Genomic DNA, 25,201 nt, shown 5'->3' with positions numbered 1-25,201 from the left:
TTGGCAAAATTAACGGGTTAAACACTTCGTATGTATTATTTGTTTTCCCCCACTGCTGCCATTGGGAGACTCTTTCAGAACCGGTGTCCTCGGCTTCATTTTGAAAGGGAGGGAACTCAATCTTATTATGGAGCAACTCCAGTGCCCACTGAACCACGGGTATTTACACAAGCACCCATATGAACACAGCTTGCATCTGAGCCTGGATCGGGGGCTGTGTAGGGTGCTATGGGTAAGTGCAGACGCCTGTGTTTCCTGGAGCCAGGGTGGCCCCGCCTGCAGCATCGCTTCTCTGACAGAAACCATCTTCTAATTTCCATCCTCAATATATTCATTCTGCCTTCCATTAAAGCAGATATGCGTATCAAATGAAATTACACATTGAAGCAAGGAATGTATTCCATGCCAAATTCCATATCGTCTTTGCGTGTTTCCCTATTTCCGTGACATTAAAAGAGAGAGACATTTGCATAGGATTTTATTCTTGTTTGGAGAGCTACTAACTGCAGACAAAAGCAGTTAGAAAGTAGGCCATCTAACTGCTCTATACAATTGCCTATCACAAGTAAAACAGTATTTTAACTATATTTATTAATCCTCACAATAGCTTTATAAAGGCAAGCTTGTATCGGTAACCCCCATTTGTGGGGAGAAAAACTGAGGCAACCGAGACCAGTGACTTGCCCAGTTGCAGAAAGAAGCCCTGCCTTCCCTCCTCAATCTCCTGTCCCCCCACAGTAAGGCTCGTCTCATGGTAACTCCTGTTATTGCTGAGTATGGGCCACAAGTGTACGCTGCATAAAAAGGATAGAGCAGCACACTGGGAAAAGGGCAGCGGCTGCTGCCTGGGGCATCTCAGGGGCATCCAGGGCTATATGGGAAGTAAGAGGTCACGAACAAGAACATAAAAAAGGGCATCGCATCTGGCATTTTGGACCCTGCTTTTGGGCTTTAGTGATGATCAGGGCTGACCTCTCCTTAGCAAAGGGGTCGGGTTTAACTATAACGCCTGAACTGTCTCTCCCTTACATCCATATCACAAAGCCATCTGTCCCACCAGGATGCCCGGAGGGATGAGATGCTAGGCTGTGCACAGTGGTGGCCATTCTGCTTTCCAAAAGCAAGGCATGGTTTTCCTGGTACCCTACTTATGTTGCTTCACAACCTGCAAAAGCCAAGGTTGCTTTTCGAAAGACTTTTACTTCCACCAGCCTTAATGGCATTTACCCTCTTCAAAAGTTAGGACTCTATTTTCTATCTTCCATTCAGACAGTTTCAGGAATAGCCACAGATTGCACCACAGACTGTTCACTGTATTTTAGTGAGTCACAGGAGCTGACAGACGCACCCTTGAAATGATTATTCTCCTTTTGGAGTACATTTGCTTTGCCTACTGCCTGACCTTCTTATTGTCCATGGAAATTTGGGGAATATCTGTGCAACGTCAACAGTTATGTGTGCCACATGGAATGTCAAGAAAGTGACTGTGGTTTTACCGGGCCCACAAGAACCATATTTAGGTTTTCAAGAAGGTGAAATGGTGCTTGCACAAAAAGATACTGGGTTAAATCGTTCACTAATAAATTTCTGATTAAGCCTAATCCTATTAGGGAACATGTGACTAGAAAGTTCTGAATTTAATTAAATCTACACCTGCATACTTTCCCCAGACTGACTCATACAGTACTTTCTAAATGTCTTCCTACAGATGTGACCTAGAGTTAAAATATCATTGTAACTGAAATTTGCATTGCAAGGTAAAAAGCCAGATATCAATATTATTAAGGAATCAAGCACTTAAACTGCATATTACCTTCTTTCTAAAGCCCACTGTTCAGGTAAATTTTTAAAGAATATATTAATTTGGAAAAATCAGTGTATTTTAATTGAATAAAACTCTACATAACTGTCTTGTGTTTCAATTCACAGTTACGTGTGGTCTAAAGAGTTTCTGGCCTAATGCTGCTATGTGGGTTTTTGGTTGACTGTTTCGTGTTGAATGCAGCCTAAAGCAAAACAGCGCCAAGCTGCAAGACACAAAGAAAGGGAAAGACAGCAGATTCTGTGCATCTCTCTGTACTCACCTTATTTTCAGTGTTAATGGTGAAGACAGTGTCTCTCTGGTTCAGGAGTTTACAGGAATATGCAATGTTAACTGCTGTTTCTTGTTTGTCTCCTGTCAACACCCAGATTTTTATCCCAGCTTCTCGAAGAGCCGCAATAGTGTCAGGCACTCCACCTTGCAGCCGATCTTCAATCCCTGTTGCTCCTGGGCAAACAGAAAAACTAGTGAACTAGTTTTCTTTCATTTGGAAATCATGTTGCTATTTTTTTTTCTAAGAAAAGGTCTTTGGCTTCCAGTCGTGATCCTGAACCTGTCAAGAGCTGAGCCAAGGTATTGTCCAGCAAACAAGCACAGAGCCACAAGATCTGCATTTGGATTACGATCTGAATTTGTCAGCAATCAAGTTCTGGCTCTTCATTTTACTCGTTGCTAGAACAACGCCATAACAATTCTTAATAATTCAAAATGACAATGCTAGAACAATTCTTAATAATCCAAAATGACAGTGTACTGGCAGAGGAATTACACCATATGCATTTTTAAAATACTGCATTAAGTCCCATCAAAGCAACCAGAAAAGATGAACTTTGACTATTTAAATGAATGTTATCCCTATTGTCAAGTTACGGGCTTCACCCATCAAAAGGAGAAGAAAAGGTACAGTAAGTTTTCTTTTTGAAAATGCACAAACTTAGAAGCAGATGCCAACTCTCATCCTGATGGTAAATTAGCATCTGAATGTTCTAATACTTTTCTCCTTATCTCTTCCACTAGAGGTCAGTTTGAAGATGCTGTTACTGTGATATATTAAAGATAGATTTAAGCTAAAAGAACAGGTTTTTTTTGTGAAATAAAGTATGAAAGCACACAGAGCCTTAAGAGTTGGCAAAGGTAACAGATTCTGACAAGATCTACATTACCTCTTATGTGGTTCTGCTTATGCCATTTACTGTTATTACTCTAATTTTTTTAAATCACTGCAGAGATTATAAGAAGTCATAATGCTAATAGCTTGCAATCACAGAAATTCAGGATAATGAAGTATGGGCGCAGATTGTATTCACACAAATGTGAGACTGAGAGAACTCTGCAAATCAAAGTCCAAAAGAGCAAAATGTTTGGAAACAAAATAGAAAAGAAAGCACTGAAGTGCTCCACAATTTAACAGAATAGCGTTGTTAGATACGACAGTGATGGATGATGCACTAGTGCCAATGAAGGTAAGTTTTAACATGAAATAACCTTTTACAAAGTGCAGAAAGCAAACGTGACAATGCAACAACAGCGGCAATTCGCTAGCAAAAATGCCTATGTGTTTAAGTTACCGTTTTTTAGAATACAGTTTAATGACCAAAATTCCCTTGGAATTTGTGCTCAAGCTGAAGTTAATTTATAGTATTTTATAGGTGTATCTAAGGACACAGACACATGATTGAATTATGGGAGCTTCGTTATCTACTGTGTCAGCTGAGCCACAGTAACAACTGATGTACACGTTCTTTGCTCCTGCCACGTGATAATTTCAGTACACTTTTTCAAAGTTACTGCTGCTCAAAATGCACAAGAACTTGTTTAGACACTGTCATTGGACTGTATACCCTAGCCCTGAGATTTTCAAGCCTCAGAGGAAGACTTTTTGACATAAGTTAGTATAAGCTATTGTCTGTGTGATTGCCAAGAATATCACAGGAGAGCAAGTGATACTTCACACAATGACGATTCTTATTTTTAGCTACCCAGCAAGGTGAGTTTGGTCTCCAGATGCTGCGCTGTCTCCATTAACAGCTCATCTCTGTTGTCAATTGCAGCTTCTGCCTCCCGACGAAAATTGGCCCATTTTTGAAAGTCATCTTCATTCAAGACCTGCATAACACAATTTAAACAGAGCTCATTTTAAATTTAAATAAGAGAAGAATGCCAACATTCTGGATCAGAGAGACATAACTGCTATCCAGGTTGGTAAAGTACTGTTGTACTGTGTCATCTTTAAAATGACACAAACTTTTCTAAGAGAAGACTGCAAGAACTAGTAGTAATGAGAAAAATAGACTGCCTTCCTGTTTGTCTAAATGGCCTACAGCTGAGACTTAAAAACATGACCTAGAGAAACTCCTGATCACACAGCCCTTAGACTCTGAACTGGAACACACCATTTCTGAAGGTTGCTCTACATTTCTCCAGCGCTTGAATATGACCTATTTGTTGCACATAGACAACTTCTGTATTAAAGTATCGGGCTAAGATGTACTAACCCAGGCTGAGGGCAAGATTTTTGAAAGCTGAGTGCAAAGCAAAACAGAAAAAGGTTGGCTCCTCTGCGGACTTTTTATTTCTTGCTTAGAATCACTGTAGAGAGGGTCAGCCAGAGTTACCATGAGAGAAAAAGAAAATGAATGTTTTTGAGGCTGACCAAAAATCCATCATCTACTCACACTGAGGAAAAAGAGGAAAAAAAGACTGCAGAGCAATCAAATAGAGGGACAAGAAGATAGGCTGTATCTGGCTTGTTCTCTGAAGCAGAAAGACTTATAACCATTACACTTTTCTAATAAATCTATTGACATGTGCAGAGTAAAGCTGTAAACAGTATTAGGCAAATGCCCTCCTACCTTCTTAGCTATGCACAGAGTTCGTAGGCCATCACGGGCATAGTAATCCAGATGCTTCTGTGTTTTTTCTTTTATTCTTTTCATTCTCTTCTCTGCACTAATTTCAGCTGTGAAATACAAGGAAAAGATTCTGTATTTTAAGCACAGATAACTTCAGACCTAATGGCCTAATATTAAAAAAGAGTGGGCATTAGAGAAAACTGATTCCAGTATAATAGCAATTCCTTTAAAAGCTCAAAAGTGTTGGCTGTGCATAAGCTGAAATCTTGCTAAAAATCCTTGTTTTCTTAAGATAACATTGCTTGGGTTTGTTTGTTTGTTTGTTTGTTAATGTTATAGCACTCTTTCTGACAAGCTGAAATACAATGGTCAGGCCCTTATGACAGTATTACTGCAGAGTACAGAATCCACATGGGTTAGCGCTGTCAGTGAATTTTAATAAGCCCATTCCTTATTCTAAGCACTACTCAGCTTAAATAAATACCTCAGTTCTCATCTGCAGGGATGACACTAGAGAAAGCTTATTCTTTTTTTATACTTCTAATGCTTAGATATAATATTTCATGCAGAAAAGAATACTGCAAACTTCTTGTGCTTCTTTATAGGACACACAACAGAAAACTGATTGGCTAATTACCTTTGGAAGAGTCTTCCAGCAAGTCCATTATAACAGAGTCAGCTCCTTTTGTGTAGACAACAATTGCCTTGGTTAGAGGGTGTCTCACCACCACAGACATCCTTTTCCTTACTGAGTCAAATCCCAAAGTGTAGAGAATATCAAAAGTCAGGAGTGTGCCCTGTGGCAACCGTACGGTCACCTGTTCAGGAGTTCGGGACACTAAAGTAAAACTATATGCCTGGGCAGCATAGACAAGTGCTGCCTCATCTGGGCTCTCAGCCTCATAACAAAAGTCTGTTGGCAAAGAACCGTTAGTCACGGATTTAAAAACCTCATCCAAGGAAGCACTACCAATATCTGTGCTGCCCTTGCCCTGGAGCTCATCGCCTCTACTGCAGCAGTTGTCACCATTGTCACAGCAATCCAACACGGCGAGATGCTCTTCGGTGCTCTTGGCACTGAAGCTAGCACCTAGGTCTGAACTAGACTGAGAAGAGGAAAAAGACTGACTAAGGCTTGCTAATTTTAGCCGTTGAAATATCTGATGAATCTTCTCCAGGGTGATTCCTGAAGGTTTTATTGGTGGTGGGACTGTGACCTAGGAGAAAACCTATGGTTAAAAAACGAATACATGTGAACTAAAAGATACTTTTCAAAACCTCAATATATTTTTCTGTATGTAGATTATGCTAATTAGAAAAGCAACTTTTTTTTTTTCCTATTTAACTGTGGTGGGGGAATTCAGTAGAGGAGTCATAGGTGAGTTGGCATCCAAATTTGATGGTGATTTGTATCTCTACCTCTGAAGCAGAGATGAAACCAAGCCCCTTGTAGTTCTGTCAATGGCCTGGGAGATCAGAGAGAACCCGGTATCTTCAGCATACTTCTTACAGTATATATAATATAAAATCTAAAAGAAAAAGTGCGGATCCTGTGGTAGCCATAACTATTCATCAAACATAAAAAGCCATGTTAGGAAGGGATATACACAGGCAGGGAAACAGCAGATATTACGTAAAAGGTAAAAGAACTAGAAGAGAACTCCCAAAGAAACGATTTTTCACCATTTCAGGTTTCACTGAACACTGCTCTGTTTCGTTAAATGGAAGCATAATCCATTTTCCTCATATACTTAAAGTTAGATTACCCTTTGTCTTGGCTCAGTAGCTGTGGAGACCAGGACTGTATTGCAGATGGCAAGGGCAAGAAAAAAGTCTGTAAAGGATGTGGGAGTCTTCATATGCATAAAAGGAGAAAGATTTTCAGTCTGGAACGCAGCTTCTCTTACTCGCCTCAGCAGCCTGCTATCCGGAGTCACATCCTTTTCCTGGAAGAAAAATTACTTAATGAGATTTATTCCCATTTATCTTTGTCCTCAAGGAAGAACTCTATCAACTTGATAACTTCTTCTTGCCCCTTATTGAATTTATACCTAGAATGATGTAAGGTAAATGCCTTTTGTACTTAACATCTACGGGAAAAAATCTGCATTTCTAAAAGCTGCATAACTAGATAATTAGAAGGAAATGCATCTTGAAATGGAAGATGATTTCAGAATTTTATTTCTTTTGAGATCTCCTAGAAATCAAGAATAATCTATACTGTATCCCCTAACTTTGAAAGTGCTGACTACTGAATTAAAGGGCATTCCAGATGGAAGTGGACTTGGGATCTCCCATTTCAGTGTGGGAGCTGATTATTATTTCAACAGAGAATATGTTGCACTTATGGCTTAGTTAAAGCAGTATCACTTTTTGTTTCCAGAGTAATTTTGCTTTGCACCCAGAAAGAGAAGCTGTCTCAACCTGTTCTTCCTCAGTTTTTACAATAAGTAAATAAATAAATACATACATACATACTTGATCTGTTTCTGAGATGTTACTGTAATTTTACTACCACTCTCTTTCTAATCAAACATAAATTTGCAAGCCAAACTACATAACAATGTCACTTACCTACAATTTAATTTGATGTAGGGCTACGGGAGTATTACTTTTAATGGAAATTTCATGTTAGCAGAGTCTGGTTTGGATTTAATTCCGGGCCATATTTAACAAGAGCTTCCAAATTTAGAAGACACCTTCCTGTGAGCCAACACTTTTGCATGCTTTCTTTAAGGAACTGCTAAAGTGATTTAGCTGCTTTCTAGTTCATCTCAGCTATTACCCTCACCTCTTTCAGTCATGCACAGTTTTCCTAAATTCCCTAAATATGCAACAGAAGCCAACCAACCACCTTCACGGCTGTGTTGTCCTGAGCTGAATATGTTGCATTGTAACTCCTACTTGCTAAAGCGAATAGCAGTTCTTAAATCATTCTAATAATTGCAAATAAATCTACTGCTCATTTTGCAGCACAGAGCTCAATTGAAATCCAAAGATGAAAGAAGGTTTTGCACTTTCTCTGCTGCAGGAGGTTCTGGTTCCTTTGGCTCCGTGTTTTCATGCTTTTTTGTTTCCTATATGGGGAAATGTTTTAAGTATAGATGCAGTCCCTTCTCTAGCAAAGTGATACGTACTGAGGATAAGCCTGAGTTTTTAGTTATCTTCTCAGGTCTCTCAAAAGCAATCAGAGGCTGAAAAATTAAAGCTGTCATTCTTTAGAAACCCTTCCACAATGTTGCACTGTAGAAGGCAGTTACTGCAGGTAACTGTGTCTGTTGCCAATACTGTGCTTTGTACGCATAGCAATCCTGGATAGCTTAACCGGACAATACTGTTGAAGAACACATATGTGCAGACAAAACCGTCAAAACAGTTATGTTGGGAATTATATTAAATTCAAAATATGAAAGATTAGAAACTCACTGCCCAGTGAGTTTGCCCAGCTATTCATGTAATTTCCCCACGCATTGCCACAATGAGAATGAACCTCACAAATTATTGCGCATGGATCTCAGCCTACCCTATCCATCATCATCCCACCAAATTTCTTTTGCATCTACATCCTCAGTGCCTGCCAAAAATGACAATGAACTAATGGATATGCTACTTCAGCAGAAACTTTCTGAACTCAAAATTTTCCTTTGGAAAAATAGAAAATTGTCAGGTGAATTGTGACAGAGACAGGTTTTAAAACCGAAAGAATACAAAAATCAATATTTATCAGAAAAATTTTTCTCTTTTTCTTTTTCACATTCAGTGAAAACAAGGCTGAGCTGAATTTCCAGCCTTATGGAACTTCAGGAGATAAAAACAAATTTATACAAACAAGTCTGTTCATTGACCAGCCTGAACATATATAAAACCAAGAGAACAAACGAAACAAGAAAATGAAATAAAACAGCATTAATGATGATAGCAATCAGTTAAATTTACCACCTTTTCAATGTTAGTGATTTTGTTAGTGAAAATGCTGATGTTATAAAATGGCTAGTGCCATTCAGGTTTTAAGACTTCCTCATTAATTTGATAGCATTTCTTCTACTTGATGGCACTAAAACCTGACGACAATAGGACAATTGAAATCTTCATGAAATGTTTCTAATAGCAAGGCACTATTTATTGGAATTATTAAATCTAGAAGGAAATGTGCTGTCACGATCTTAATTCACAAGAACACCTAAAGGTAGACAGAGTAAATATTAATTCTCTATCTTGTTCCAAATTTGCTTATAATTTTATATTTTTCCTACTCTTTTAAAGTTTCCTTAAGTCCGCCTGTCAACCATAGCTCTGTTGTTTTATAATACGTTATTTTATTTTTCCCTCTGAGAAGTTGCAGCTGCCACAAGGAAGCAAATTAATAAAGTATACTGGCATGTCTCCTTTTAAGGTACCCAAAGAAAGCAGTAAGCTGACCAATGCCACCTTCTAGGTTCTAAAATGTTGGGCTGAAGGCTGTCTCTCCAGAGGGCTAGACAGGCAGGATGAAATTCAGTTTCTGTTTTCACAGGAGGTGTGACGGAGCTGGTAACTCTGTTCTTCCAGTTGCATTAGACGCTTTAGATATGGACATATCCATAAGCAGTGGATATTTTCTATCTGGACTTCAGTAAGGTCTTTGACACCGTCCACTGTCAGATCTTCAGAGACAAGCTGTTGCTGTATGGGCTGGACAAGTAGGCAGTCAGGTGGACTGAAAACTGGCTGAGTGGCCGGACCCAGAGCGTGGTGGTCAGCAGCGCAAAGCCTAGTTGGAGGCCAGTGACAAGAGGTGTACCCCAGGGATCAATACTGGGTCCAGTCCTGTTTAACATGGGTGGAGTGGCTGATACACCAGAGGGTTGTGCTGCCGTCCAGAGGGACCTTGAAAGGCTGGAGAATTGGGCTGACAGGAACCTTATGAAGTTCAACAAGGAGAGGTACAAGTCCTGCACCTGGGGAGGTACCAACATGTGCTGGTGGCCACCCAGCTTGAAAGCAGCTTGGTCAGAAAAGACCTGGGGGGCCTGGTGGACCCCGAGCTGAACATGAGCCAGCAATGGGCCCTTGCAGCAGGGGAATGATGGTATCCTGGGCTGCATTAGACAAAGTATTGTCAGCAGCTTAAGGGGGGGATCTGACCCCTCTACTCAGCACTGGTGAGACCACACCTGGAGTACTGCAACCACTTCTGGGCTACCAACTACGAGAGAGACACGGACATACTGGGAAGAGCCCAACGAAGGGCCACAAACATGACTAAGGTACCAGAGCATCTGTTTTATGAGGAAAGGTTGAGAGCCACAACTGTTTAGCTCAGAGAAGAGAAAGCTGAGGGAGGATCTTATTAACGTATAAAAATACCTGAAGGGAGGTGCAAAAAGGACAGAGGCAGGCTCTCAATGGTGCCCAGTGACAGAACAAGAGGCAGCGGGCACAAACTGAAACACGGGAGGTTCCATCTGAACATCGGGAAAGACTTTTTTACTGTGAGGGTGACTGAGCACTGGCACAGGTTGCCCAGAGAGGCTGTGAAGCTTCCATCCTTGGAGATATTAAAATGCAGTCTGGACATGAACCTGAGCAACTGGCTGTAGGTGAGCAGGGGAATTGGACCAAATGACCTCTGGAAGTCCCTTCCCTCCTCAACCATTCTGTCATTTTTTGATGTCTGCCTCCCTCCAGATTTCTCATAAATGTTTATGAAATGAATAAATCAGTCACTATCTTTCTCTCCCTCTGACACCCTGGGAGATTTCTGAAGTAAAGACTACACTGTTCTTCTTTCCTTTCCATTCTACATAAAACCTAAGATGTACACAGACATCGCACATTTTTATGGAAACAATATAAACACTATAGACTTGGTAGCAATTCTCAAGTAAGTTTTTGGAATAGCTTGCATTTGTGTTCAAACAGATCTGTTCAGCTCAGTCTCCTGACTGAGTGCAACTGTTAATAGGCAGATTTCTATATCTCTGTATTTATGTTTAGTAAGAATAGCAAGAGAAATGATTGCTTTTCAATCGTCTAAGATTTGGTCAAGCTCCTTCGCACTGAACGGACTTTGCCACTGAATTTTTGGAAGCTGTAACTGGACGTAGGATTCATTGTTTCTGATGAACTGCATAAATTGTATGTAAGGAGGCTCCACAAACTGCCACGGACCATGAAGACTACGAACAAAAATATTGGAAGGAGCAAAACGAGAGGGAGTTAGCCTCTGCATCATACCTGTGTTACTTTTACTCCAGAAAAGACAAGCAATGTTATTTAGTTATTCTTCTAGTTTCTGCAGGCTCCAGTTTAATTAACTTTATCAAATGCCATGAAAAACCCATCATCCTCACCTCTATCTCAGAGACACACTGAAATGAACATGTTAATTGATAAGAGCTTCTCGGATTTCAGCAAAACATCAAAACTTGTCAAGCAGAGAACACTCACAAACAGGCAGGCTGAAATACATTCTGTAGCTGCAGAGCCTCCTAATTGCAGAACTGCTCAGAATACTGAGCAAACATGCTGATTTGCAGGCACAATCAATTACCACTGTACAAATGCACTTAAAATACCATATGCAACCTGCTTATCACCGATTCATGTAAGGCTGATTGAGAGTAAGTAAATTTTGTGATCACCGCATAGATAATTTTCCTTTAAAAACTGTTCACATATAAATTTGACATTTGTAAATTATTATCTTTTGTTTGGCACAGTTACTTTCCAGTTAAACTCTTTACATTTTGTAGGATACTATTATGTTAACCCCTCTTGCTTTAAAATGCTTTTCTTGGCAACAGTTCTGACATGCAGGTGCTCATAGCAGATGCTGTGCTAACCCTTACCCAAAACCCACTGTATCTTCTCAGCAGTGCAAAGTTCTTCAATTTTACTGTTACCTGAGGCTACCAGTGTTCATGAATAGTTTTCATGCAGCTGGCGTGTCAGCCCTTGGAAACTCCACATTTATTAAGAAAAAAGCCATCAACATCAAATTGTACAATGCCAACTGCTGGCCTTTGGACGGTATGTTGTTTATTACGTAAGTCAGTTTTTTTTTTTCTCTTGCGTTTTGTTGATCTGAAGAAGCTGTGTCTCACAATTTCATAGTGAGGATTGTGTTTGACAATCATTGACTGCTACTGAATACTTCAATGCTTTTATTTTAGCAGAGCCATTCATCCAGAAGGGCTCTGCAAGCCTTAAATTAATCAAGTTAAATAGCAGTCTGTGTCTTCACTCATACATTGTTCAAAGATGGATTTTTCTTAAGAAACTTTGAGTCCTGAGATACATTCAGGCCCACAATACTATCTGTATAACTTAAGATGCTCCAGATTTGTAGCAAAGTACAAATCATCAGACAAGGTGATGTAAGTTCCAAAGGTCAGGAACCATAGAGACACAGAAAATTTTATTATCCCCATTTTATTAATAGGGAATTGGCTTGGCTGGTAAAGAAAGATACTACTATGCATCATTTCAAGGATATCAACATACAGGACAGCCTCTGGGCAATATCCAAGTGTTTCCATTTTTACTACATCTTCATGTTTGTCACAGAGGTTAAACGATTTATCCAGATAGAGTGACACCTATTAGCACCTGAGGCTGGTTATTTCCATGACAGCAGCTTAATCTTCCTCTACAAAGGAGATGTGTGATACTAGTTCCTCAGATATTGCTTTTACAGTGGACCCCCCCCCCACCCCCCCCCAACATGGCAGTTCATTTATAGAAGAAAATGAAGAGGTCTGGCAGCAAAAAAGCATAACTGGGGAGATATACTGCAACAAATTCCTTTATCACACTTAAAAAGTCATGACCCATAAGAGGTTCTCAAAAGGCATGACCTATGGGTTCTCAAGAACCCATGGAGAGGTTCTCAACATCCCATGAAGACTGGGCTGGAAAATGCTAGGATAACAACTGACAAAACCCCCATATTCCAAGAGCAGGAGGAGTACAGACTGATATCCACTACATGACAGAGGAATGAGGCAAGTAGGATCTTATAATGAACTTAAACTTACATCCTCCAAAACAACCAGTCAGTGAGTTAAAAACTTTGCCAAGAAGAACAACTGCAGAAAATAAAGTTCTGAGAATTCTGTATTTATTAGATTTTTTATTTTTTATTTTTAAAATCAAGTTTGGAAGGGTTTTCCAGGCATTAAATTTTAATTGGAATTCTAATTCTGAAAGTGTTCTACCTTCTCCTAGAGTCCATAAAAGCCTTGTCTGAAATGTCTGTTAAAAAACTTTCAAGAAGAAAAGAACAGTCTGACTTAATTATTTTGTATTGGATTTTGGGAAGTTTCAGATCTAAAATTCAGCAGAGTCTAAGATTTTCCTAGAATTGCAATGCAGACAACATGTACTTCCAAGTCAATACTCCAGATGAGGCAGAGGCCACCTAGCTACTGAAGGAGGACAAGGCTCTTCAGCATCTTGCAGAGTTCAAGAGCTTATTCTGATAAGCCCTTTTAGCTTAATTTCTAATATCTTTGTGAGAAGTGCCACTTTTTTTTGCCTTGAAAAATGCAATGTTTATCTTTTGACACACTAACAAACTCCCAGAACTGCTCTGGAGAGTGCAGCTTGGGCATTTTGCCTGCACGGTGCAGGGGTGGCTGAATTTTTTTAACAGAGACAGTATGTTGCAGTGCTAGCAGCAGAAGTAGTTTGTGGCTTCCTGAGTTATGTTCAAACTCAGACTTCAAACCCATACCCTCTTCCAGACCATCATCTCCTAGTAGGACCTGTGCCTCCTGTTTCTGCAAACCCAGGCCCAGACTCATGTCCCTAGCTCCTCTTGCACAATCCCAGCCCAGAATCCCCACCTCATTTTTCCTGGCATTTTAGAATACCAGAACAGTACAGAAAGCTCATTCCACTTTGTGCAAAATACCTCTTGCTGTTATGAACCACAGCCTCAGTCCTTGGACCCCAAATTCATGTCTTCTCCTCCTATCACGCAACCATCAAAAAAACAGCCGTGCACCCCCACTCTTTTGCTGCAGTCTTTGATACATGGACACAGCTTCCCAAATCCTCGCTAGCTCCCCCCAGACTGCAGCCTGCACACTCCAAGCGAGGACCCTGATGCTTTGTCTCCTCTTTCCCTCTCCTAGCTCCACCAGGGCTTGGATTTCTCCCGCCTGCCTGCTGGCTTCCCATCACAAAATGCACAGAAAGGAGAACTTAAAATGTGTTAGCTCAGTCTGCTTGTACTCACAATGGCACTGCTGAACGCCACTTGAGACTGGTTGCTGTCACGACGACCGAGAGACCTATTCCTTGTATGTCCCTGAAAATGAGCCCTGGCACTCTGGCACCTCCGTAAAGGTCTCACAGTCCTTTGCTTATAAGTGGCTGGTGTCTCAATATTCGTGGGAGGAAGAGTGAAGTGCTGAAGTTTTGCAAAGTCCTCATCATCTAAATCCAACTCTTTGTGGCTTTCCAGGCGTCTGGCTGTAAAAAGAGAAAATGAAACCTTACCTCTTCTTTTGTTTTTAGCATTGCTAAGGAGGAATTCCTTGGTTGGTTAAAAAAAACTGAGACAAACTAAACCAAAGCCAAAACATCTCAAAACCCAGCACCAGAAAAACTTCACTACCCACTTCAGTTTCTGTCAACTCCCACTCTCCAATGTTTACTATTGCAAGAAAACAAAAATGCGTTTTCAAAGCGATCAGTCACTTTTATGGACTTCTGCTAATGCTTGGTCTCCTTAGGGGCATTTTGCAGTTGACTGGAACAGGAGAGTGAAATATGGTAATTCACAGATTTGTTAATGTTTTCAGTCACAGAGCACAAACATCTTTTTGGCAGCTGCTTGCCAGCTTAATAAAATCCTTTGCACTATGCAGAGAGAAAAAGTAGTGACCAAGAATGGGCCAGAGTCAAACCCCCAGATTCAGAGCACCAAATGCCAAGAGTCTTCTGATATGGACTGCAGCTAGGGTTGACTCAAGAAAATGTGTAGCTGTACCTTTCGTATCACACAGAAGACTGTGGTAATTACTTTTGGACCCACTGAGTTTAATTACTAACTAATCTCAGTTTGTGAGCTTATAATAAGTTGGCTGGCATTCATTTAGAAATGAAAGAGAAAATGTTCTTTTTGCATTCTCGAGTGGGTATTGAATGCGGGGCAAAGCCTGAGATGCCTGCAGTGGGAACTGGAAAACCTTTCCCACCTGACTTCTGAGTCATTTAAAACACCTTCACTTTCATGAATCTCTGTAACAAGAGTCCCTCACAAAATGGAGACAAATCCACAAAGCTCTACATTCAGTCAGGGCGCAGTAGGTTTAAATATTAATATTGAAATTAATAACATTTATTTGCTAAGAGAGAAAAGCAAATATAAAAAAATGTCTCTCACCATTTTCCTGATGTGAAAACTCAATCCCATCAACAGTACAGCGTCGGAATACCATTTTGTTTTCTGTTAGTGTCCCAGTTTTGTCTGAGAAGATATACTGGATTTGTCCAAGATCTTCAGTAATATTTAGGGCACGGCACTGTATGGGCAAATCTGCCTCTTCATCATACAGGTCAATGTCATTGTGAATTAAGAAGACTTGGCCCAACTTGACTAACTCAATGGACACATAAAGAGAGATGGGGATTAAAACCTGAAAGAGAGTTTAAATTCTCAGTGAGGGGTGGGACAAGTCTTATGGCTTTCTGTCAGCAACATCCTGGCACAGATATACGAACAATTTTCAGAGAAACAGTTCTTCCTAGAGACTTATTGTAGGACTAAATAATAATAGTTCAGGGGAGGAAAAAAATCCTGCACATAACAGAAATGGATAAACAGGGACAATAAGTGATAAATGTAAGATAAAATTCCTAGAATACCAAATGCAAAGATGGGTCTTTCAGAGGATGCTCTTACAAAGCATGTTTTCTGGACTGCAGAGCATGCTTGCTCTTACCCTCCTGAACCTCTGACAGGATGCACTAGCACAGACTAACTCTTAATGTAAAAAAGTTTCACAAGCAATTACTTTGCACGCAACACTTCCCACCCACTAGCTTCCTTGCCCTGAAATAATAATGAATTCTCAAGATGCACAAATATTCTGTTTCCGTAATGAAGAATAATCCCCCAAGGAATCTCTGAGCAGCTTGGAAAGTTATCTTCACATTTCATTCATATTAAAGAAATGCTGTCCATTTGAATCTCAGCAGTTACATCAAGAAATCTGAAAAGTACATGTGATTTTTTTCCCCCCATCCCATAAAATTTCTCTCCCAATTAGGCTTAATCAGACTTGTATATACAAGCATCCTACTTCTAATTTAGCTTCTTTCCTAAACCAGCTGAACCATATCTAGCTATTATTCCCCATTGGCAAAAAATGACAATTTTTGTTTTACTGTTTTCTTGAGATATTAAGTGACATCCTTATTTGGGAATTCTGGACATAGGCAGAAAAAAAAGCACTGACATTTGGATGTAAACATCCTCTTTATTGCATATGCTAGAGATTCTGGAGTTATTTAAAGATATAATAAGCGTCCTTCCTATCTATATCCTTGTGGGATTTCAACAGCAAGAAAGAAAAATCTGCAGTTAGAAAGAAAAAAAAGAAGATACATTATTTCATGCTTGGGTGATTTGAAACACTCCTAGCAATATTTTCAAATAGGATTAAGAAGGTACTGCACAGCTGTTAGTTGATATTAATTGTTCATTAGTGATTATACTCGGTTTTGAATAGCTTCTTCCTTGGAGGGAACAGAGAGGGTTTTGTCTTTTACCTGTAACAGGATTATCATTGTCAAGAACATATAGAAACCAGCAAGAACTGGAGACAGAAAATTGCCATTCTCATCTGGGACATCATAAGGTGGATACTCTGAGAAGTTTCCAGTCCAAATGCCATGCCCTGTAGAAATGATATACAATATTGAAATACGCTGAGCAGTAAGGTGATTGACAAAGCTTCTGAAATTTGCAGATATGGACTACTATGATAATTAAGAAGAAAAAACATTTCCAAAGCAACAGCCCCTGAGCAATGCTGTAAATCTATTGGAGAATGCAAAGTATACACAGAGCTCTGTAGCACATGCATATAATTGATATGCTAGTAAGAAATGAGCAGTCAAGGATATTTTTATTCACCTCTCCTTCAGCAGTTGTCCCCCAAGGCTCTCAGCTCTGCACAGATCTTTCCTCATTCTGCATCTTGCTGCTGGAGGACTCCATCTCTACCACCTATCTTTAAAAATCCTCAGTGCTGAAGACTCCCATTCCTCTTTCTAACAGAAAGAAACCTTATAACCTTTATATAGACAAACAGAAATCTTCCTTATCCTTCCTGATCATTCTTGATTTCAATCTTTGTGTAGAGTTGACAAACTCCCTATAATTCAGTCTGGGCAGCTCATTTTTACATTCTCTTCAATTAAGTCATACCCCAAAACTGCTTCTTCCTTTGTGTCTTAAATATCAGTAGATATCATTGCACTACTACAACAAAGCTTCCGTTTCAGGACTTAACCACATCCCGTCACAATTACTGTGCCGCCTTTCATACTGCTCTTACTGAAATAAACTTTGCTCAAGGATGCTACTAAATTTACAGCATCAGAAACTTCACATAGGGCTAGGACAAACAACTTGGTTTCCCTCATTACATCATTGCTCCAGATGCCAAAAACCTCTATTAGTCCACTTTGCATATCCAGCTCTGATAAAGCTTCTATTAGCACTGGTTAAGCAAGCAGTTGTTATGCAGCACCTGCCTGCTAAAATGCTGCCAAAGAAATTAAAATTATTTCAGCAATACTTTCTGGCTGCTAGACACCACAATCACATCTGAACAAGAACAACTATGTTCTACAAGCCACTTCTTACCCCAGTTTTTCACTGTGTGCAAGAAAAATCCTGATAACCAATCCACCAGTGATATTTCTTCCTAGAACCCTACATTCAGACAAGGTTGCAAAGCAAGAACTCATGGTAGAGCTACAGGACATTTTGAATGGATGAAAGCTAATAGACTTGTTACTGTTTTACATGTTTCACTTAGACTATGAACATTTTATATTCCTTTTTTTTTTTTTTTTAAACCTGAGCAGATAAATTGTTTTTTAAATGCTGACTTTTTAATCTGAGACCACTTTAAACCTTAAAGTACAGGACTTTATCACTCAAGGGCCCCTACACACCAGACAAAGACAAGTCTCTCGATCTACATGATGGCAGCCAGGGAACGAAGAAAAAGTCTCTCTTTCCCTCACACAGAGCTCTGTTGTCAAACTGAAATCCCATTTCTGTGCCAAAAAAGCAACATGAAACAGCAAATTTAAAAAAGTGATTAAGTCAGTACAATTGGTCATCTTTTTTGGATGGCCCTTACTTCTAATGGTATTACACTGATGACTGGCTGGTGGGTCACATCATATGCCTCCAGGGCAGGTTCAGGAAAACTTGACAGGGCCACATGATTTAACTCTGTTGCTGCAAAACTAAATCAGAGCAGTAGCACTAAGAAAGTTATCACGGAGACGGAAGCAATAAAAAAGAAAAGGGGCTTTGAACACAAAAACGCTCATGGGAGCGAGCCTCTGTTATCTCTTTACAGCAGTGATCCATTCAAAAATCAGTGGGCTTAAAATTTGGCCCTTTCCCCAGGATTATGAGATTTTATCAATCCTGGCCTGCCTGGGACAGATTGCAATCAGAGCTGGAAGGCAAGCAGGTGCTTACATGCAGTGAAGTTGATGTTTTTGAGATTAGCAATCTAGAAAACTCTAGTCAGGTAACCCTAGTTACTATATTCAAGTGTTCTCCCTTGCAAGGACCCCAGAAAAATGCAGGCTATTCCTACCTAAACAATTAATCCATCTCACAGCCTGCTGTAAAGGGGATTTTGAGAAGGAAGGTAGCTGTGGAGACTGTAAACTTGATGAATTAGTCATGTGCAGCTCATGGATTGTAAATTGGGTAGCTCTGGCTAACATCACTCCCGAACATAACAGAGGAAGTAAAGCTACAAGTAAAACAAAAGTTTTAATTTTGTTGTTATACCAAGGAACAAATGTCTACTCAGGAACAGGATCCCAGTTGGCAAGTACCGATTTCTATAATGCATTAACCCAATGGCTTTCACTTTCTTGCTTTACACATATTTTATCACAGTGGAGATGGGTCTTATCTGAAATATTTATAGCCACGGATGAGTTTTCTTCCATCTGAATTGCTCAGATTTGCCATTTTAACTTGTCTATTGGAAAACCAAGGAGCCTAAAGACCCCAAGACCATTCAGCTCTAGATCGGATCTCACTCATGTCTATAAGATCAATTTTAACCACCATTTAGAAAAAAACAATGAAACAGAAGAAGATTTTTGTCAGTGCTTCGTACCTATAGCTCCAACAAGACACATCACCAACAGAAGTCCCACACATAAGAAAATATCCATATTCATCCGTCGCTCTATCTTGCTGCGCTTGTAACGAGGACCGTTGTTATTTAGCATGGCTTTGGTTTCATGACCTTCAACACAAAAATGAATATCATCATATTTATGTAATATTTTGTAGTTTGTTTTTTTAAAAAAAGTATTTCTCTCACAAAATGAGAGCAGGATGCTCTTGACTAAAGTTAATTTGACTCTAGTTTCATTCAGTAATTGTATTGCCTATCTTCTCATTTGACTGAATAGTAGAATATATCAGAGACTAAATCTAGAGGTTTGCAAAAGACCTCCATCACATTACAGATTTGAGCTGTCATATACATTTTACTTTCCCAAAGGCAGCAGATTCAGTAGGATCACAAGGCTTATATAAATATTCCAAAACAAAATCTCCTTGAGAATAAAAGTAAAAAGAACAATAATATCATATTTTTATGTTTCACAAACAACTTGATTAGGTGCTGTGCAGATTCCTGAAACCTAAATTTGAATATTTTTCAGCAGCTGTTTAAAGGCCACTAGACACATTTCATGTATTAACTTAAATAAAATCCAACATGTCAGATCCAGCAGTGAAAGACACTAATGTTAGTTAGTTTTTCGCTATGTGGTTGTAAAGTGCTAACAAAACAGTAGGACAAGAAATACACACACCCCCCCCCCCCCCCAATCCTTAAAACTTACTGAATTGGAATTGTGCTGGTATATTGTAATGGAAAAGAGGAGTGCTGTAAGAAGCCAAGAAGAAATTGCTTTTTCTATTCTATTAATATTATCTAAACTGTGGCTCCACAATTGGGATATCTGGATACCATCTGTTGCTATATTAAATGGTATCTTTTGTGTTTATTTCTACAGTCCTTTTCCCTGAAAATACAGACCCTGCAGGCTTGTGTTTAGTTTACATTTGTTTGTGCGTGATGTGTGTGAGGGACTGTTTTCCAAGGTACCTTTTGGCTTTCTCTAGGGAAGTGATTTGAACCAAAAGCTGGAAGTTAGGTGTGATTCAATCATGCCTGCTGGATTCATTCCAGGTTTACATCAAAGGTTATTAATTGAGGCAGAGAGCAAGAGAGAAAATTACTCTCCAGCCTTATGTTCAGGACATTCACCCAAGAGCTGGGACCCTTGGTTCCTGTTCCAATGAATATGTAATTATTTACACAACCTGGAGCTATGTCAGTGGGACCAGCTTATACTACCAGTGCTCCTTCCTTTCCAACGCACGTCTATGTACATACCCACTCGTTCCACACAGTAAGGTTTTCAGAGTACAACTTGTGAAGCAGAAGATGTACGTTCACTCCCATACAGGCAGAACTGAAAACAAAACCCAAGTCTTCCCTTCGGTGAACAAATGCTCTAACCACCAAGCTACACAGAAGAGGAGGGTACTGCTGCCTGCAATTCTGCTCCTCCAGCAGCTGTGTGAATCTCGTTCCTTTTTCTTTTATGCTAGGCTTAATAGAATCTTTTGTGTTGAAAACAAAACAAGACAAAAGCCTCTAATCCCTCCCAGAACACCCTCAAGGAAATGTTGATGGATTTATTTCAGGAAGAAAATGGGAAGAGTTTTCTTTCCAAATATCAGCTCTATCATTCCCTTCCACTTCAGCTGACCAACACGAAAAGGACATATCTGTAATACAGACATCACCTTGCAAGAACCAGAATATCAGAAATAAGAGGAACAAACTACTTTGTTCTCCTCTAGTCCTCACAGTTTCATATGCTGTGCAACACAGCACCTTACTTACCCACCCCACCAGTACTTTGTCTCTCTATTTCCAGATGATGATGGGCTTATCTAAAAATTCATTCTGGTACTTCATTATTTGGAAAGCATACAATTCTTGCTGCTGTCCCTATCACAATGAGAAAACTACATTGGCTGTTGCTCTGTAATGAGGTTTTTGTGCATTAGCGCTATTGCTTTGTGTAGAACCATTCCAGTAGTCATGAAAAGTATAACCATATTTGGGTCAGACGAGAACTGCACAGGCTAAAAAATCACATTAAGTGTTGGCTGTACTCTTCAGAAAGGCTTCCATTAGGAAGTAAGTTTGAGGAGTAATAGAGTTATAAAAATGGAGAATGTGCCATCTTATTATGTGACTGATCTTGACTGTTCAGAAAAGGTCACAGACCGCGATTAAAAGCCAGAGTATAATCAATGCTAAAGAACCCTAGAAATTAAGCTGGTACTGGCTCAAGTGACTCCAATTTTAGAAGAAAAAGAATAAACTTTTATACTGACATTAATAAGATGTCAGTTGGAAATTGAATTGAAGACTTATTCAGATCAAAGATACCGTATCTCGAGAATGACTTTAAAACGCCAACCTTTGCTACTAGCAGTTTAAGCAACATTAGCAGAGATCCACATTAGGATCTGTGCTGGTGGTCAAAGGAACGTACTGGGAAATCTTGGCTAAAGAGAAGAAAAATAGGAATCCTAACAGAAGGGAAGACAAGTTACTCCAATTCTATAGGCAATGATCCTTACAGAGATTTTTATATAGTAATTACTTCCAAAAACACGGGTGATGAGTTTGGCTCTGGCTCTCCTCCTCTGGCTTGTAGGCACCATCCTTACATGTGGCGTTGAGAGAGACAGGCAATGAAAGACCCGCAAAATGAAGGCTACTTTGGAAGCTTATGGGAGCTATAGTAATTTAGAGTCCAATTCTGCAGTAGTGAAATAAAATGGTACCTTATCAGGTAAAATAATCTGGATTGTGGAGATTAGTCTAAGATGACTCATGAAAAGATGGTGACTCCTATTTTCTCTTAGGTGGTTTAGCCTTGAACCCCTTGCTGCTGATTAGACATAAAACAGGTGAAATGACTCTAGTGGAAAGGTAAAAATAACCAATAATAGGATTAATTTTTGTATTTAAATTGACTTTTATTTAATCTACAAATAAAGAGGGTAGCTGATACACTCTTTCTGAAGCAGAAGAGGGCACAGCTGGCAAAGCCAATGATAAATCATGGTCACTGAGTAAAAGCAGTGGTAACATTCCAAAGGTAAAAGATGCCGAGAGAAAGATGAACTGACCCACTGCTGAATCTGGCACTGTTGCATTTGATCTGGGCACTGACGCTATCTTGCTTTGTTCATGTCTCTACTGCATGAAATTCATGGTTGCATGGACACACTATGTCTATGTCAGCACAAACCTGTGCTGCTGCTGCCTCTTCTGGCACCTCCGGCTGCAGTTCTCACTGCCTCCTGTGTGCTGGCACTGGCACAGCTTGGCTTTGTGATTTTTTTTTTCCTTTTTTTTTTTTTCCTGGGTAGATCTTCAGCTGCATCAGTTTCTACCCTGAGGAGCCAGTGAGACCTGCCTTAGCATAGCCGTGTAGATTTTATGCTTAATGGAATTAGGACTATAATCAGAGCTGCAGAGATGAGAGTTCAACTCATCTTAGCAATTTTTTACTCGTCTGGATATTTTTGCAAGATATTTCAAAGACAGCAAGATATTTGACATACACAAGGATACTGTCACTTGCCAGAGACCCAGCACAGGACTTTCTGGCTTTGGAGTTGGATGAATAATACCTTTTCTTCAAAAAGTTATGTAATTTTCCCATGCACTACCAGTTCTTAAAACAAGGTGTCAAATTGTGGTGCAATATTAGACTACACGTATTTACTTAAGGATATTTACAGGGAAATTCTATGTTTACCTAGATTTACATCTTACCTGCATATATAACAATTCCTATTGCAGCCTCAGTATTTCTGATTGTACATCCACGAAGCAAGAGGCTTTCAATGTTAAAACCAATCCGTTCAAGATTTGGCTGCTCCCTAGAAGAAAGAATATAAAATAAAGCAATGTCTTTTTCTATTCTAATATACTGTTAAGCAAAATTTTTGTGTGCATGTCTGTTTCAAGTTGAAATCAAGGAACTGTGAAGGCCCTATTTTGCTTGTATTTCACTCAGCTTCAATAAAGACTCCAGTAAGAAGTTACAGAGAAGCCCAACTATCTCTTTTAAAGACAGCTTGCATGGTGTGTGTATCATGATGTCAATATGAAGCAAGTTTGGCTTTCACTTGATACCTTATCTGGCAGGTTCAGTATCTCATAAATGAAGCCAAGATATATTATGCGACTTCATTCAGATGAAATTCTTTTAGAAACCTGAGCTGGGTTTGCCTTCTGCTAGAGGTTCAGATGAATACATCTGCACCATGTAAGAGCCTCTGTGTCTCTGTCAGCCACCAAAGGGCTTCTCATCTTTGTGAACCTCAGTTTGCTTGAACAGTCTCTAGGCTGAGGCTCTCCTCCTCACTCTCATGCTGGATGGAAGACTTTTCATCCTGACTGAAGGTGTCCGATCACACACCAGATCCTTCTGCTAGCAGAAGAGACCAATGAAAGCTTAATGGAAATTTTAAGGTCAGTGGTACATTGGGCAGGCTATTTGTTATTTGGTTCTGAAAAATGAAAGCATAAAAGTACTTTTGATCACAGTTTTTATTATACACTCTGGTAGGCTCCTCCTGACATCTTTAGCAAAGCTGAGATTTTTCACTTCAGTCACTCCATCTGGTTTTGTTATGTAAATATCAGCATCAGAAAAAGATTTTTTTTCTAGACTATGTATCTTTTACTACTTTCTATTTGATATTTGGCATTGCATTTACCAGTGAACTGCAGCATTACTTAAATGGAGGACAAGGTTAGGTGCTGTCTCAGGGCTAAATACAGTCCTATGTCTATGTGCAGCTGCACATGATTACATGACATCAAACTAGAGGAGTGAAAAGGTTTGGATGCCAACAACCTACAGCTGGTAGAATTGTAAAAAATAATGAAAGAAAGCTGTTTTTCTGGGAATCTAGATTCAGCCTTGGTAGACTCATTAAATAGAAGCCTTCTTGCATCCCCTTGAGCAGAATTTGCTGTGGTCAGGCATGTCAGATGGTTGTCACTAAGTTCTTTCTTAGCATTTTTAGCAGAGAGAGTACTGCTACCATTTTACAGCAAGGCAATAGAGCCTCAATAATTTATTAAGGTTTCTTGGAGAAAAATGTAACCTGCTCCAAGTAAGTTGTGTTTACAAAATAGCTCAAATAACAGCAGACCAAAGACAGAAACTCCGCTAACTGTTAGTAAGTAATTTTCACTGGCAAATTCTTTCATCTGCCCCTGAAGCAGGGAGAGAAAAGCAGCTAATTCCATATTCCACCAGGCAGCTAAGTTAATAAGCATTTCCAAAAGAGATTTCTCTTACAAACTTTCAACAGAGATTTGAAGATTTTTGAAGCCGGTCTTGGGTCCTAAAGGTGTATATTTGTGTGTGTTTTCTTATGACGTATCACCCACGTTTCTATAATCTCAGTGCTCTTGTGTCATATTAGAGCAGGCTAATTGGAAGGATTGCTGCAATTTAGATTATACCCAGTGGTCCTCAAAGCCAGCAACCACAGGCAGTGATCAATACAAACTTGACCTCTTCTTCCCTTTTAAGATATCACAGTAGAGGGGAAATGGCATTGTTAATAGAGGCATCATTTTTAAAGGGCATAAATTCTCAAGACCAGATTAAGCATAGCCAGCGCTAATAGACGAGAACCCTCTGGTTTACTCATGTCAGAGGATCTGGCTGTTTTTAGCTACTCCAGGTGCAACATTCTCACTGCATTCTTACAGAGACATTAACTCCTAGTTTAGCTACTAGTAAACTTCACAGAAGCCAGGGCATGGATAAGGATGCTGGCACATTCACACAGTTAAATTATTCGCATAACGTGGGGCATGCATTTGGTCTGGGGCAGCAGGTATTTTGGACAATTCTCTGGTGTGGTGTGGGAATCAGCATGGACGAACCACTGCTCTGAAGAGGGGCTTGGGAAACAGCTGCCCTGTAATGGAGGGGAAGAGAATGTTATGACATGAGCCATGCCATAAAAATGGGCCTCATAGCCAAGGAATGGCCTTAAATCTGCTGAATTTTCTAGTATAGATTTCTCTGTTATGCCTGTGCCAGAATTATTTGATGAAGAAAGAACATAAGGAACAGAGAATGTGGCTTTTTCCTCACAAGCATAGGCTTACACTAAAAAAACCCAAAC

At 39.7% G+C, this 25,201-nt stretch overlaps 3 protein-coding genes across 3 annotated transcripts in view; 1 reads left to right on the top strand and 2 right to left on the bottom strand.

Annotated features, from left to right (window-relative positions):
- Nucleotides 1-25,201, bottom strand: part of GABRB2 (gamma-aminobutyric acid type A receptor subunit beta2) — a 617,197-nt gene that overhangs the window by 100,900 nt on the left and 491,096 nt on the right. The window lies entirely within an intron of this gene.
- The window catches only part of LOC126050797 (uncharacterized), a 920,783-nt gene that overhangs the window by 519,393 nt on the left and 376,189 nt on the right, over nt 1-25,201 (top strand). The gene's annotated exons all lie outside the window — the stretch shown is intronic.
- The window catches only part of ATP10B (ATPase phospholipid transporting 10B (putative)), a 57,093-nt gene that overhangs the window by 11,906 nt on the left and 19,986 nt on the right, over nt 1-25,201 (bottom strand). The window contains exons 5-14 of the mRNA XM_049829093.1: nt 22,821-22,927; nt 19,053-19,184; nt 16,438-16,565; nt 15,050-15,302; nt 13,898-14,133; nt 6,441-6,620; nt 5,312-5,891; nt 4,675-4,781; nt 3,802-3,928; nt 2,085-2,269 (exon numbers count right to left, since the gene is read on the bottom strand). Of these exons, the coding sequence (XP_049685050.1) occupies nt 2,085-2,269; nt 3,802-3,928; nt 4,675-4,781; nt 5,312-5,891; nt 6,441-6,620; nt 13,898-14,133; nt 15,050-15,302; nt 16,438-16,565; nt 19,053-19,184; nt 22,821-22,927 (2,035 nt within the window). The remainder of the gene's footprint in view (nt 1-2,084; nt 2,270-3,801; nt 3,929-4,674; nt 4,782-5,311; nt 5,892-6,440; nt 6,621-13,897; nt 14,134-15,049; nt 15,303-16,437; nt 16,566-19,052; nt 19,185-22,820; nt 22,928-25,201) is intronic.

This window comes from Accipiter gentilis, chromosome 26 (assembly GCF_929443795.1).
Source record: "Accipiter gentilis chromosome 26, bAccGen1.1, whole genome shotgun sequence".
NCBI classification, from domain to species: Eukaryota; Metazoa; Chordata; class Aves; order Accipitriformes; family Accipitridae; genus Astur; species Astur gentilis.
This window is presented reverse-complemented; position numbering and strand designations above follow the sequence as displayed.